The 15,370-nt window shown below is 37.0% G+C and overlaps 1 protein-coding gene across 1 annotated transcript in view; it reads right to left on the reverse strand.

Annotated features, from left to right (window-relative positions):
* The window catches only part of dnah9 (dynein, axonemal, heavy chain 9), a 164,339-nt gene that overhangs the window by 76,226 nt on the left and 72,743 nt on the right, over positions 1–15,370 (reverse strand). Inside the window, exons 29-37 of the mRNA XM_057359459.1 lie at positions 12,366–12,523; positions 11,655–11,793; positions 10,092–10,379; positions 5,159–5,369; positions 4,941–5,068; positions 4,641–4,749; positions 4,310–4,457; positions 574–748; positions 226–399 (exon numbers count right to left, since the gene is read on the reverse strand). Of these exons, the coding sequence (XP_057215442.1) occupies positions 226–399; positions 574–748; positions 4,310–4,457; positions 4,641–4,749; positions 4,941–5,068; positions 5,159–5,369; positions 10,092–10,379; positions 11,655–11,793; positions 12,366–12,523 (1,530 nt within the window). The remainder of the gene's footprint in view (positions 1–225; positions 400–573; positions 749–4,309; positions 4,458–4,640; positions 4,750–4,940; positions 5,069–5,158; positions 5,370–10,091; positions 10,380–11,654; positions 11,794–12,365; positions 12,524–15,370) is intronic.

Consider the following 15,370-nt stretch of genomic DNA (forward strand, 5'->3'; position numbering starts at 1 on the left):
TTACATTATAGCTGTCATGACAATGGCGACGTTTGTGCCAAAGCATACCTAAGACACCGTTTTCGGTCAAATCTTAAGGCGGCATTTCATATGCAATCCCATAATGCATTGCAACCAGCTTTGAGATAAAAATATATCCACGACTGCAGACGATGCAAAAGAAATGCCAGTTAACTATGAAGAAATAACACAGATATACAGAAATACAAACACATCAATGCAAACCTGGAGAGGTATGTCTGGATCCATTTCAAATTTCGGGATCATTTTTGTCCACGGCTCAAATTTTTTCGTCTCGGGATCGATGTAGTAATCAAATACGGTGCCTTGAGCCGGGAACTTTATGGTTTTGAACTCCGTCACCCACCACTTACTGAATTCCACCCTGTAATCCACGAGCTGCGGCGAAAGTGTACAGAAATTACAGGTTGCAGACGCTCGTAGTGTTAAAACATTCATTATTCGTTTCCAAATAAGGTGGTATTAAAAAAAAGATTCGGCTTTGGAAATGAAAATACACATGTAGAGAGTGGGCTGAAATAGTTTTTTGACTGAAGTTACATAAAATCCCACCTGATCCTGGAACATGGTCCCTCCGAAGGCCCAAACAGCTGCAAAGACAAAGTAGAGCTCATAGAGATCCTTATGGCAGTCTGGAGGAGTGTTTTCTGGGATGAGAAGACACTCCAGGAGGTAACACAGCATCTGGACCATACTCTGCTCAGGTATCGGAATGATCTTTTTAAATCTGGAAATAAGAAAGATAGAAGTTTTGTAACTAGAATTTGCATGAAGTGAAATACAGATGTGATTGGACACAGCCCCAGTACTAGGCTGGCTCGACTGGGGGGGCAATCATATATTCTAGTTGGGCAGATATATAATCATAGTTCATTACATGCACATTTTTTTTACATTTCTCTGTGATTTCACTGACAGATCATTATTTAATAGATAATACAAATAAGACGTATTAATTATTTTATTTGCCAGCTGGATATGTTTGGAGGGGCAATGCCTCCTAGCCCCCCCCAGACCCAGCCCTAGCTCAGAAACAGGTATGTCTGAGCTACAGAGAAGGAAAACAGGACTCTAAAAGATGTAGTGTGTACTGTGACTCATACACAACCATTGGGATCCAACAGAATTCTCAAAATAATGATTGTTCAATTTTTACACACTTTTTTTTAGAACATTTTTGTTTTCTAATGAATGAAATTGAAATGTTGGAACAAATATATTTTTGTCTACACTGCAAAAAATGACATGGATATTTACTTAAAAATATTTTGTCTAATGTTGTTACCATTATTTTTTTAAGTACTTATTTGTAAAGCAATATTCCATGAATAAATCAAGTAAAATTACCTAAATTATTTAAGCACATGTCACACGATAAACTTAAGAAGAAATACTAATTTGAGCATTAGAGTTAACTTCTTGATCTCTTTTAACTTCAGTTTAACATTTCTTATTGTGTTTACAACATATATGATGTGCAACTAAGCAGAGAGTTGTCTCAGTACAGCATTAGCAGCATTACTGTTCACTGAGTGAAAAAACACACATCATGAGCTCTCCCATAACCTAAGCACAAGCACCACTCTTCTGAATGATGGTAACCACGAAGCTCAAACATACAAACAGAATCTCTTCTAAATCTCAAAGACAACTGAACAATAAAAACTATTAAGTCTTTCATTTGATTGTAAAGCACATAAAATAGCAGTTTTTCGCAAAAATGACTCTCCTAATGCTGTTGCATGCAAAGCATGCTGGGAACTCTAAATTCACTGCTCAGTAAGAGAAATTAAGCTAAAGAATTAATGTAGTCCCACCACAAAATAATTAAGTAAAGATCCTTTATACAATAAATTTGTGCATTTAGAATTCCAAGATTTTTTCTATAATTTTCTTCTTATAAAAATCAAGGACACCATTTTATTAAGTAAAGTTTACTCAATTAATTTCATGAAATCTACTACGACACATACTTTTTACACTGTAGAAATGTCAGACATTTAAGCATATATGAAGAGTTTGGTTCCAAAATGCGATAAACGGCATTTAATAAAAAAGAGTTTCCGCCAAAATCAGTATTGTATCAGGTCGGTACTGAAAAGTCACTTTTTAATTTTACGCAAAATGCGATATCCATATACAGTATATAGGTGCTGGTCATATAATTACAATATCATCAAAAAGTTGATTTATTTCACTAATTCCATTCAAAAAGTGAAACTTGTATATTATATTCATTCATTACACACAGACTGATATATTTCAAATGTTTATTTCTTTTAATTTTGATGATTATAACTGACAACTAATGAAAATCCCAAATTCAGTATCTCAGAAAATTAAAATATTGTGAAAAGGTTCAATATTGAAGACACCTGGTGCCACACTCTAATCAGCTAATTAACTCAAAACACCTGCAAAGGCCTTTAAATGGTCTCTCAGTCTAGTTCTGTAGGCTACACAATCATGGGGAAGACTGCTGACTTGACAGTTGTCCAAAAGACGACCATTAACACCTTGCACAAGGAGGGCAAGTCATTGCAAAAGAGGCTGGCTGTTCACAGAGCTCTGTGTCCAAGCACATTAATAGAGAGGTGAAGGGAGGTAGAAAAAAAGTGTACAAGCAATAGGGATAACCGCACCCTGGAGAGGATTGCGAAACATAACCCATTCAAAAATGTGGGGGAGATTCACAAAGAGTGGACTGCAGCTGGAGTCAGTGCTTCAAGAACCACTACGCACAGACGTATGCAAGACATGGGTTTCAGCTGTCGCATTCCTTGTGTCAAGCCACTCTTGAACAACAGACAGCGTCAGAAGCGTTTCGCCTGGACTAAAGACAAAAAGGACTGGACTGCTGCTGAGTGGTCCAAAGATATGTTCTCTGATGAAAGTAAATTGTGCATTTCCTTTGGAAATCAGGGTCCCAGAGTCTGGAGGAAGAGAGGAGAGGCACAGAATTCACGTTGCTTGAGGTCCAGTGTAAAGTTTCCACAGTCAGTGATGGTTTGGGGTGCCATGTCATCTGCTGGTGTTGGTCCACTGTGTTTTCTGAGGTCCAAGGTCAACGCAGCCGTATACCAGGAAGTTTTAGAGCACTTCATGCTTCCTGCTGCTGACCAACTTTATGGAGATGCAGATTTCATTTTCCAACAGGACTTGGCACCTGCACACAATGCCAAAGCTACCAGTACCTGGTTTAAGGACCATGGTATCCCTGTTCTTAATTGGCCAGCAAACTCGCCTGACCTTAACCCCATAGAAAATCTATGGAGTATTGTGAAGAGGAAGATGCGATATGCCAGACCCAACAATGCAGAAGAGCTGAAGGCCACCATCAGAGCAACCTGGCCTCTCATAACACCTGAGCAGTGCCACAGACTGATCGACTCCATGCCACGCCGCATTGCTGCAGTAATTCAGGCAAAAGGAGCCCCAACTAAGTATTGAGTGCTGTACATGCTCATACTTTTCATGTTCATACTTTTCAGTTGGCCAAGATTTCTAAAAATCCTTTCTTTGTATTGGTCTTAAGTAATATTCTAATTTTCTGAGATACTGAATTTGGGATTTTCATTAGTTGTCAGTTATAATCATCAAATTAAAAGAAATAAACATTTGAAATATATCAGTCTGTGTGTAATGAATGAGTATAATATACAAGTTTCACTTTTTGAATGGAATTAGTGAAATAAATCAACTTTTTGATGATATTCTAATTATATGACCAGCACCTATATATGTATTTTTAGTCCAGAGCCTGTATGTAAGATTATTATTGTATTGAGTTCAGAGGCTGTCATATGTGGATCAACTCACTTTGTTGTATTTTCAACAGTTTCAATATGAAAAATAACTTTTATATTGACTCAATGGATTTATTGCATTTTGGGAAAAAAATCATGGATTTATTGCATTTTGGGGAAAAAAATATCAGTTTTTATAATAAATCTTTTAAAATCAAAATCTGGATTTGAATTTTTTATGTTACTAGAACCTAAAGATGCCGTGTGAAACTTTGAAACAGAAAATAGTGGTTTTCATCTTGCCACTTTCTTTGTAAAGAAAACACATTTTTACTCAAATTAATCGAAATGGATTTATAGCGTACTGGAACCAAACTCTTCATATACTGATAATAAAAGATCTTTAAGATCTATAAGCGTTTCAGAACTTTTGACTGGTACTGTATATAAGGGTCTACAATTTTTGAGTGAACCATTTCTTTAACTCTTTTCCCTATGACACAAAATCTAATAACAATCGAATTTAAAAGAAGAAACGCTACCTTGACCTGAGGGTATCAAGGCACGATGGGAGATACTTGTCGAACAAAATGGTCAGATTGGCTTTCTCTGACTGGACTTCTCTCCTGTCAATCCAGCTGGACACCGGTGGATTCCAGCCTAAATCTGCAGGGTTGATGTACAAAATGCCTGTGGGAAGAAACAGCAAAGATTGTGTTTTGCTTCTTGCCATCTCATGATTTATTGCTACAGTTTAGATTCAGATTTTCTACTCTTGTTTCCCGGAGTTTGTTTCTTATGTACTGGTTTATTGTAATAGCTGCGAGGAAGGCAACAGAGGAGAAAGTGGAGGCGAGGAGAGCAAACACTGACCAGCTCTGGAGACGGTCGCTGGCGTGGCAGTGCGTAGGTGGCTAATCTCAAACACCAGCCTCATGGTTGGATTCAGTGGGATTCTCTCATTACTCGCCAGTGTCAGCACCTACAGTATCGCACACACACAGCCTCAGAACGCTGTCAACTCCACAAAATACAAGAACAAAGTGCAACTCTAAAGGTCATTTTTTGAATGGTGAAGGTCTTTTTAATGCGTTTCAGTTGAATGCGGCCCAACGCTTTTATGAAGACATTCGAATGCACTTCGATATTGAACTGGAGTTGTCTTGGCTTTACCTTGTTATCATCCATTACTGTGTTCAGTGACTCAATCCACATCGGATCAATATCGCCATCCAGGACAATCCACTTGGGTCCGCCGTGACCGATGTTAGCCAGCTCACGCATGATATTAGAAAACAGCCCTGGGGGGAGAAGCACACACGTTGATTCTCGCACTGCAAACCAATGTTATGGAACTGCCGGGAAAAAAAAAGAGCGTCGGCAGCTCGTACCGTCTTTCCAATCGCGCGTGGCTGGATTTATAATGCCGAAAAGCTCATCGTTGGTGACAGCTTTGGGGTTGAGATCAGCCCACACGGGCCTTCGCTTCATATTTTGATATGTCTTGTAGAGAGACTTGAGGACCTGGGATTTCCCCGTGCCGGCATTGCCCACCACGAACACGGAGTGACGGACGGCCAAAAGCTCCTCCAGCTGAACCATCTGAGAGGTCGGTGAAGAACAGAGCTGAGTTAGATACACAGTACAAGGCCATAAAGTTGCTTTTCTTAAAGTTTTTCACTATGAAACATTACACGGGAGAGACAAACAAGCTCGTCTGGCTAAAAGCAGCTTTTGCAGGATCCTATAACTGTTGTGGTTCGCATCACGCCACACAACAAAAACAAGAAAAGTTCAACTAAATGATCTCCCTGTCCTCCCTGAGATTCAGTTTCAATACAATTGTATTCTCACCGCACAGTCATGGCATAGAAAAAAGGCAAAATTAGACATCTGAATTGCGGTGGGATTCAGAATCTTGTGTACAAATTATAAGTTGTTGTCATTTTGTTTACGAGTCATTTGTTTAGTACTGCACAGTGAAACACATATGGGAAATTCCAGAGTTATGGATGTGACCTTTTCAGTCAAAACTTGAAATATAAATTCTCAAAGAATGTATTTAACACCAATATATTGAATCATCTGTTTATATTTGACTAAACCCCTGATGACAGAGTACAGAAGTCTACGCACAAGTTTTCTATTTTAAAAGAGAGAAAAAAATAATAGGTTATGGATGTGACAAAAAGGACGAACAACACACTTTGTATGATTTCTGTGAATTGAAATGTGCTAACCAATGTGTTTATTGTGTTTTATAAAACATAACTATATTTTAATTTTCATGTGCCCATATATGAGGAAAATTGACTGTTATGGATGTGACAATTCACTTACCTGACTACAGACTAACTATGTTTTAAAAACACACAAAAAATGCTTTCAAAACTTTACATTGTATTTAAATCACCAAATATTGACATTGGAGTATGGTAAAAACGTTTTACAGCATCTGAAATGTCTTTCGAACATTTTGTTTCCAGTCTCAATGAGATCGGCCGGTGTTGAAATCATCTTGAATAAACAACCTACTGTTTTCGTATAGTTGCAAAACTAATTTAATATTCCAGCAATCCAGTTTTCATTTAAGTCTTCTGTTAACCTTTGAACACAAAAACAAACCTGGCATTTAATGTAGGCCCAAAGCATTCATCTGTGAAACATTCATCTGGGCTTTGAGATTTAATTTATGGCGCTCAATGGCAAAAACTGCAGCCAACAAAACAGTTTCATGTCACTGGCCAAATTTTTCTTTTAATGCTTTTAAAAGTATGAGATTGCAGAAACGTTCATAATGTAAATGAAGTTGGGACGGGACGGACGCAGAGGTAAACTGTGTGGGACGGATGTGCATAAGTGGAATGAAAATATCAGTTGCGGACAGACCTCAAGTACAAATTCAGAGTCACTTTACACACCATTACGCTCTTACATTCACGGATTTCCTGAATGTTTCATATTGAAACGTAAGTGGAAAGATTGCACTCTTGGTGGTACTGCCGTGAACACCCACTTGTTCGCCGAGCGTCGACTCACAATTAAATCCTATCTTATAAACATTTAGACAGAGAGCAGCTTCCTTCTGAGAGTGAAGAGGAGAAAAACGACTTCAGATTTTCCTTTTGGAACTGATGGTATGTTCAGTCAATGGCATTGATGTAGCCTCCCGTTGGGTTCCTTTGGCATCACAGAGGGTTTCTCTGATTGCCGCTTTGATCTGATATCTGTCAGGGGCTGCGGTTAATGGTAGACTAGAACTTAAGCACACATCTCCCTCTCTCTAGCGCACCTGCCCTCAAACAAATCAACGACCAGAAGCAAGCTGTGGCTCAGGGTGTCAGACAGGCACATCCCGTTGACCCCGGTGTTCCGGAGTCAGATGCGTGTTTCTTCTCGTGCCGTGACTGGGGTTAAATACATCGATGGGAGCCGGGCCTCCCTTGATGGAGCGCTGTTATGTTGTTTCTGTACCACTTTGACCTGTCTGAGATTACACTTATTTCCCCTGGCTCTAGCGAACGGAAGAGCTGATATCTAGATCTCGGCCTAATGCTCAAAATTAGAGCTCCTCTTCGGCACCCGAGGCACTATTACACTGCAATTCCTGCTATCTTTGATTTGTCCAATATATCCACTTCCAGACTGCTTTGACACTAATGTCTATTTGCTTGAAACACAACAGCGCGTTTATGGCTCGTAGCGGAAGATAATGCGCACCAGAAAAAGAGGTGAAGTTGAGAAAAAAACGCAATTGCTACATCAATCAGAGCTGCGGTGGTGGAGTTGCTCTGGGTTTTGCTAAACCTCTGTTGCGTTGGACTGTCTGTCAATCACAAACTGATGTGAGGTGTTGAAGACCATTACAGCAAGCAACAAAAAGCAAAAAAATATGATAAAAAGAAGAAATAAAAAAGAAATAATGGATCTTTCCTAAAATGCGTTTACTTTTAAGACTTTTTGAGACTTTATAAAACATACAAAAATACATTGACCTACGACTTATTAGATAACTACCTAACAGAAATTTAACTTTGTATACCTCCAGAACAAAATGATAATTTAACCCTTAAACCTCTTCTGAAAAAAGCCAAAACAATCTAATTTGTTATTAATTTTTGCGTTAAAAATATATTGAATCATCGAATCGTCAGTTGTGTTGACCATTAAACCATTGAAACCAAGGTTATTACTAAAGTTTACTACTACAGTTAACTAAAACTGAAACTATTAAAACATTTGTTAATTAAAATAAAATATCAACCTAAATGTTAAACTAAACTAAAATAACTAATAACTAAATTATTGTTATAATAAACAATAAAATAAAAAACAAACGAACGAAAATTATGAAAACAGAAAATTTTAAAATAAAAGCTAATTCAAAATAAAAAACTACTATAATAGTATAACTAAAACTAAAACAACTCGGATTAAAACCTAATTTAATTTATTTTAGAAAAAAACTAGCCCCTAATTTTTTATAACTTATTTAGGCTAGATTAATACCTGGATACGTAATTGCATTGTATTATTAAATTATAGTATTATTGTTTCTTCTTTTTACCTTCAAATGATAATTTACCTTCATCTCAATTGCTTAAAAATAACAAAATCTCGCAAATCTGGAGTTTAAACCTATTGCTGGGTTCACACCAAACGCAAATTAAAAGATTTGCATTTGTAAATTACATACAAAGTCAATGCAAAGACACAAATAGACACGAACTCGCATCAATCGCATCTTCTGCGCAAGTTGAAAAATTTCAACTCGAGCGAGAAATTCTCGCGAAGAGCTCATTGACACCTACTGTTTGACGGGTCCAGACGCGTGAAGACACTTTCCTTCATGGGATGTTTTTCGCGTCACTCACGGGAATATAACAAACTTCCCACGAGTAATAAAGAGCGTGGAACGCGACTGTTCGCGTTTGGTGTGAACACATGGCTGTAGCCAGGGTTTGAAAATTTGTGAGCTCCGGGCTGGGGTGTCAATAATTATACCTAATATTACCAATAAATGCTATAAATGATTCAACTTGAATAAATATAATGATTAATAAAGTTAACAAATTATAAACTTATATAACTATGAACAGGGCTTTATACTGTGGCTAGTGGTTTTCCAAAACAACTATTGTAACTGGTTCAACGCCTCGAACCAGCGTTGATCCAGACTCCAGAATGGGAGAGGGGCGCGCTAACGAGTAGGCTAAAGACCGCAGTCTCTAGCGTTTATCGCTAAAGCACATCTTGAGGTCAGGGAGTCAGGTTTACTCCGTTACACTAGTCACTCAGCATTTTCACTGTCAACAACTTTGTTTTGGGGAAATTATTTTATATGATTAAAGTTAACAATGGCATGCTGTGAGATCGAGCTTCAAAAACATGCCCAAAATAAAAATGTTCCCATATGCAACTCCTATATTAACTTCCTAAAGTGTGCAATTGCGTGAAAAAAAGCACGCACTCACTCACATTTATATTTACATTTAGTCATTTACATTTACATTTAGTCATTTACATTTACATTTAGTCATTTAGCAGACGCTTTTATCCAAAGCGACTTACAAAGAGTTCAGGGCGCAATAAGCGATCTGTCATATAGGAGCAATAATACAATAGGTGCTAATACAAATTTACTAGTTTCAAGAAAAGCTAGACCACTACCTGTTAAGAGAAAGAGACAGGGTTAGTTTTTTTTCTCATTGTCTGTCAAGTATTCACAGAAAAGATGGTTTTTAAGTAGTTTTTTGAATGTTGTGAGAGATGTGGTTAACCGGACCGAGTTAGGAAGAATGTTCCACCAGGAAGGAGTTGTGAAGGAGAATGAGCGGAAAAGCAATTTACTGCCCTTATGAGAAAACTCACAACTCTATCAATCTCGTGACACCACCAGCCTCCCATGAAATTGAAGTGAAATTAATCCATCTTTTACACGGACAATAAACAACTTTGTAAACTGTATTGACTAAACTAAAAGAGTTTTGAACTTCTCATTATTCATTCAGAGCTTCACATTCTACTTTTGAATATGAAAAAAATACCGAGGTCCGGACCTCATAGCTGGCTACGGCCATGTGTGAACACAGCATAATTGTTCTTACTGATTTTTGGTAAAAGGGTTGACTAACTTTACATTACAATTCCACTGGCATTTCAAGATTTTCAAGCCATATTTTAATATCCTGTTTGTGGAAAATGCCTCGAGATGGTGTCCTGTGATACGGCAAGGCATGAACATTACGCACCCTTCATGTCTATCTCTTGTCTCTCTAATATCAGGGAGCCCTCAAAGAGTTCGTATTTTTCATCCAAATTTACCTTTAGCACAAAGTTGTCCTCAGCCTGCAGTTTCAGATCCAAAACGGACTGCTTGACAAATTTCTCAAAGTCCATGTCCCTTTTTCGAGGCACGTCTAGAGCCGGAAAGAGGTCCCCGATGAGGCCCATGAAGACAGGCATGTCATCGGTCACGATCTTAGGGATGTTAAAGTCTCTCAGGGCTCTCATCAGCACCTGGTCCTCAGGTCTGTCCGGATCGCCTCTCTTCAGTGAACCAGCTACCACCAGCACCGATTTAATAGCCCGCAGTCCCCAGTCATAGTGATCCTAAGAAGACAACAAATATACAAAAAGACTGCAGCAAACGGTAAAAACATTCCACTACCGCAGGTGAAAAGCTATTACACACTATTTAATAATAATTGATTCAGCTGCACTTTGATTTTTTTTCATTCACATATTTCACAGTTTGTATCAGATGTACCCAAAAACAATTTATATAATAACAGCAATAAGATAGCAGGATTGACTGCATTTTTATTAGAAAACAATTGGGTTTCTCATAACGCTGCAATCAAATAAAGTCCCTATGACAGATAAACATTCCCCAAACCGGCAGAAAAATTGCTCTTACTAAAAGGAAATAGGTCTCTAAAATAAGAAAATAAGAAAAAAACGTATTGGTTCTTTTTGTAAATTACAAAATTTAAATGGTGGCAATAATGAAATCTGTCTGTAACATCACCATGTTCGTTTTCATATTCAGTTTCATTAGACCATATCGTTGCTGTCCTACCACAACCTCGGGTGTCCCGGATGTTTCAGGAAATGGAAAAACACTGTTTTTTTAAAGCATAAATTCTGTGTTGTCAAAGTTGACAAGCACTTTTTAATACTTTCTGTTGGTTAGATATTTGCAAAACCCAGTGACAAACAAAGGGTGACTAATAATAATGATCACGAAATATGGAGATACAGTACGAGGTTTCAGAAGGACAGCAGCGTTGTCACAGACCAAATACCAGTAATTGTGAAATACTGTAAAAATGATTAATGCAAATTGCAGACATATTCAGCAACACATCATATGGTGGGGACATGGTTTATAGCGAGGGAAACATATCCCTCATTATTACAACATTATTAAAACGTTGTTGCCCATTTATTCCTATAGGGACAAAAATTTTAAATTTGGTTTAAATACATATAAAGATAAAAAGATCATCATTCACAACCTGTTTCTAAAATTTAAAACATTATGTTGATAATAAACAGAATATCTGATGAACCCTAAAGTGACCTGACTGATGCGTTCTGCGGTATTTCTGCATAACAAAGTGATTTGGTGACATTTACTTTATATTCTCTCATTTATTATTTATCAAGTTAGTCATTCACTGTCATCCGTTTTTGTTTAGTCACGGACACTTGTATGTGCAAAAAGCAAGAGTTTTCATGGAAAGAGCTAGAAACTGTGGTGGCTTATTTGATAAAACATGATGAGGGATGTTGTCATTTTACTTTATGAAGTCATTTTAAACCCACCCCATTTAAAATGATTTCAGACGTATGCGTTGATTTATATAGCGTAATAGTGCAAACCTGTTTAGATAGCAACTCCTTGCAGAGCTGATATAGTGTGATGAACTTTCTGGCCAAGAGTCGAGCCTCAATAAAGCCTTCAGCCACCAACATGATCTCGCAGATGAGCTCAAAATCTGGCACGACCATCGCACATGGCCTGCAGAGCAGAAAAAATGATCAACATAGGACCAGATGCAGAAATAAAAAAAAAGTTTGCCAAGCATTAAACACATCGTATAGTACTGTACATAGACAGACCTATTTTAAACTTCCCTGAAAATCAACCATTTACATTTAGTCATTTAGCAGACGCTTTTATCCAAAGCGACTTACAGATGAGGGAAACAATGGAAGCAATTGGAACAACGTAAGGACAACAAAAAGCATAAGTGCAATAAAAAACTGCTCTCATATAGCCTACCACAGTATACAGAGCTAAGTTATTTACTTTTTTGAAAGAGTAGAAAAGAGATAGAAGTCAGAACTGATCGGTCAGGTGTTGACAGAAGAGATGTGTTTTTAGACGATGTGCTAAGCATCCTCTAATGGAAAAACTTTATAGCTGAAAATAGCAATATTTCACAGTATTAAACTTTAAAATCTCTGTAATAAAAAAGCCCAGGTGGCATCATATCTCCTTTTAAACAGAAACCAAATTCGATATCTAAAAACAGCGGATTCTCCTTTAAGACCAAACACCATTTAATAACATGCAAATCCTAGGCTTACCTAAAGAGAGCCTTGAGGTTTTCCGGTAGCTCAGTCCTTCCAGCGTATCCAGGGTTCATAGTTATAAAGATGCCCACCGATGGAACCAGGTTTACGTCCTCACCCATGAAGTTAAATCTCTTCTTCTTGTCTCGAATAGCATCTTGAATACTTTTCACCTGATGGATCACACGTTCTCAATATAAATGTAAATGGTACAGAATTTTTGCATTTGCTGCTCTGAAGAGCAAAACAAGAATGTGATAGCACGACAGATCTTAAGATTTAAAGATAGACCTGACATGAGATTAAATGATTAAAAAGTCTGTTCATGTTTAAAAGCCAAATTCCTAGTGAGAAACTACACTACCCATAATTATGAACAGAGCTCCACCAATCAGAGAATTCCCTGTTACCATGGAAACAAATATTACAGTAGACTTTTATAAGATCTTATTGGATGATGTCATCACATTACCAGGATGATTATATCATTAGCATCAAATAGTTAACCTGTCTAACAGTTCGGTGTGTGCATAACACAAATGATTCATATGCTCGCAGCATTCTGACACAGTCTGATAGAGTTCAGCCTTTTTATCTGATAAACACTGACATATAACATTAGGTATGAGTCACGTATTGCTGAGTGCTGATAGAATATGATATGAGGCTTTACTTTGCCGTGGCCTCGTATGAACTCCCCATCCTAGACTATACAATGCCTTCATGAATTTTACATATTGTTCTAAAGCAAAGCAGCTAAGACAAGCGAGGGAATGCGTTAAGACCGACTGAAACGATTGGAGCGTCTGAGCTTTGTTTGTGAAGAAATTCGGGGAGGTGGTTTAAGCCAAATTTAGGGGTTGGGATTCGAGAACATGTTCTAGATAAAAGCATCTGCCAAATGCATGAATGTTAATGCTGCTAGGGAATATACAGTAAAATGGCAGATGAACTACGTTGTGATCTTGGATTCTGAACTGAACATGAAAAGGTTAAAAGAGTGCCACAACAAAGAAAGACAATAAATAAGCAACACATCTTTCTGTTGCGATGTCCTCGCTGGTTACACGCAACAACAAACATAGAAGCAAAGTTGTACAGAAGAATGACTCTTATGGGCCAGTTGTTTTTATTTGATAAAGTCAACAAGACACACGAATCAAAGCCATGGGTTATCAGTTTGAATCATTCTAATGACTCACTCTGAGATTCATTCAGTTAACATAGTTATGGTCCTTTACTTACTCACTGAACTACAAGTCATTATTTTCATCATGTCTACCCATACATTCAATTAGAAATGAACTGTTCTTGTGTTATGTGGACTTATGAGACCTAATGATTCGTTGCTCATATGAAACTAAGTAGGATAAATAGTTTGTGAATTTTACGCTTAGTGCATAACTTTGGATTTGCTGTATTAAACAGCATTTTAATAACCAATGTATTCCGTTTAGTACATATACTCTATGTGACCTAGACTTGTGCTGGCATTCAATAATACAGTTTACCGTGATAATTAATATACACAATACTGATACTGTGGGCAATTTAAAATACTGTAAATAATTCTAGAAAACATACAACTGTTTTCATTTCTACAGTAGTAAGTAGAATATAGATGGTTTCATTGTGTGCACGCTCCTGGACGAAGTTAACTTCCGGTTTGTGTTTGGTTATAATATAACAATTTACGTTCTATTTAATTTATATTAATATTTTACTGCATGTTAATTGTATTAAATTAAATTAAAACTACTCAATAGTTATAGTTTCTTTGCAGATGTCTACTGGAAGTTAAGTTTGGGCCACGTAATGTTTGTTTATGTTGTTGCCTCTGGAACTGTCTATTAATCATTAATCACGATTACCTTAAATCATTTTTAATCATCATTTCTTGTGAAATATTTAAATGTTCATTTCGTTTCTTGAATGCTCCAGATGCTTTTCTTTTTATTTAATTTTTCAATCTTTTTAAATACCATTTGGTGTTAAAAACATAATTAAGAACAACAAAGATGATCAAACACAGTACCGTGATAGTATACCATGATAGGAGGCTCAGCAACTACCGTCATATGACAATTTGAGACCGACACATGACCCTGACGATTAATTCAGGCTTAAAAACCTAATTACAAGATTAGGAGCTACAAAGTAGTCTTAGACATGGAAATGTGTTAATTGCTGTAAATGACAAAATTATATCAAAGATTTTGAGACACGGTTTTAATTTTTTTTATTTATAATACTAAAATTAATTATTTTAAATATTGAATTTCATGATTAAATATTGATTTTATTGACAAGTGTTATATTATTTTGGACAAAAATTCCAAAAGCTGCTGAACATTAATTTCAATCAGTCAGTAATACATTTATTAAGATTATATTTTCACAGAATGATCTTTAGATTATGTAGAAAAAATTTTTTTTTGACTAAAATTAGGTTTTTATATATTTAGGATCAACAGATCGGGTGCTTCCTCAAAAGTACTAAAATCACTGGTAATGTAACAGTTAAAGGTCCAGTGTGTATTTTTTGGAGGATCTACGGCCAAATGCGGCCCGTCAATCATCTTTTCCTGGCCCGCCTTAACATTTCAAATAAGTGGAGAGACTTTAAGAACGGTGTGCTTTAAATGCATGTCCTCCTGAGACGCTACATCTTTAAAAGTCCAAAACGCTGCTGCTACATTCAAAACGAAAGTAATTCCCGCAGCTCATAATGTTTTACGTCTTAAAGCGATTTAATTGGTCAGTCCAAGAAACTTAATGCTATTTACAAAGTTATAATCAGCAATGCATTTCACAGCCACAGGCAATCAGTTTGCGCACGCGATAGGTCGTGTTCTAAAACGCGTTTAGTGCCCTTGAAAGTAAGCTAACTGTAGGAAGGGCACACCACGTGAACGGTTGTCTCAGATAAGGGGAAATGGTGTTGTTTTTATTACTGCATTCATTATGAATAATGGCTATATTTACGAAAAACAGCTGTTCATCTCCCCCCAGAACTCGCA

The sequence above is a fragment of the Triplophysa rosa genome, linkage group LG18 (genome assembly GCF_024868665.1).
Source record: "Triplophysa rosa linkage group LG18, Trosa_1v2, whole genome shotgun sequence".
Lineage (NCBI taxonomy): Eukaryota > Metazoa > Chordata > Actinopteri > Cypriniformes > Nemacheilidae > Triplophysa > Triplophysa rosa.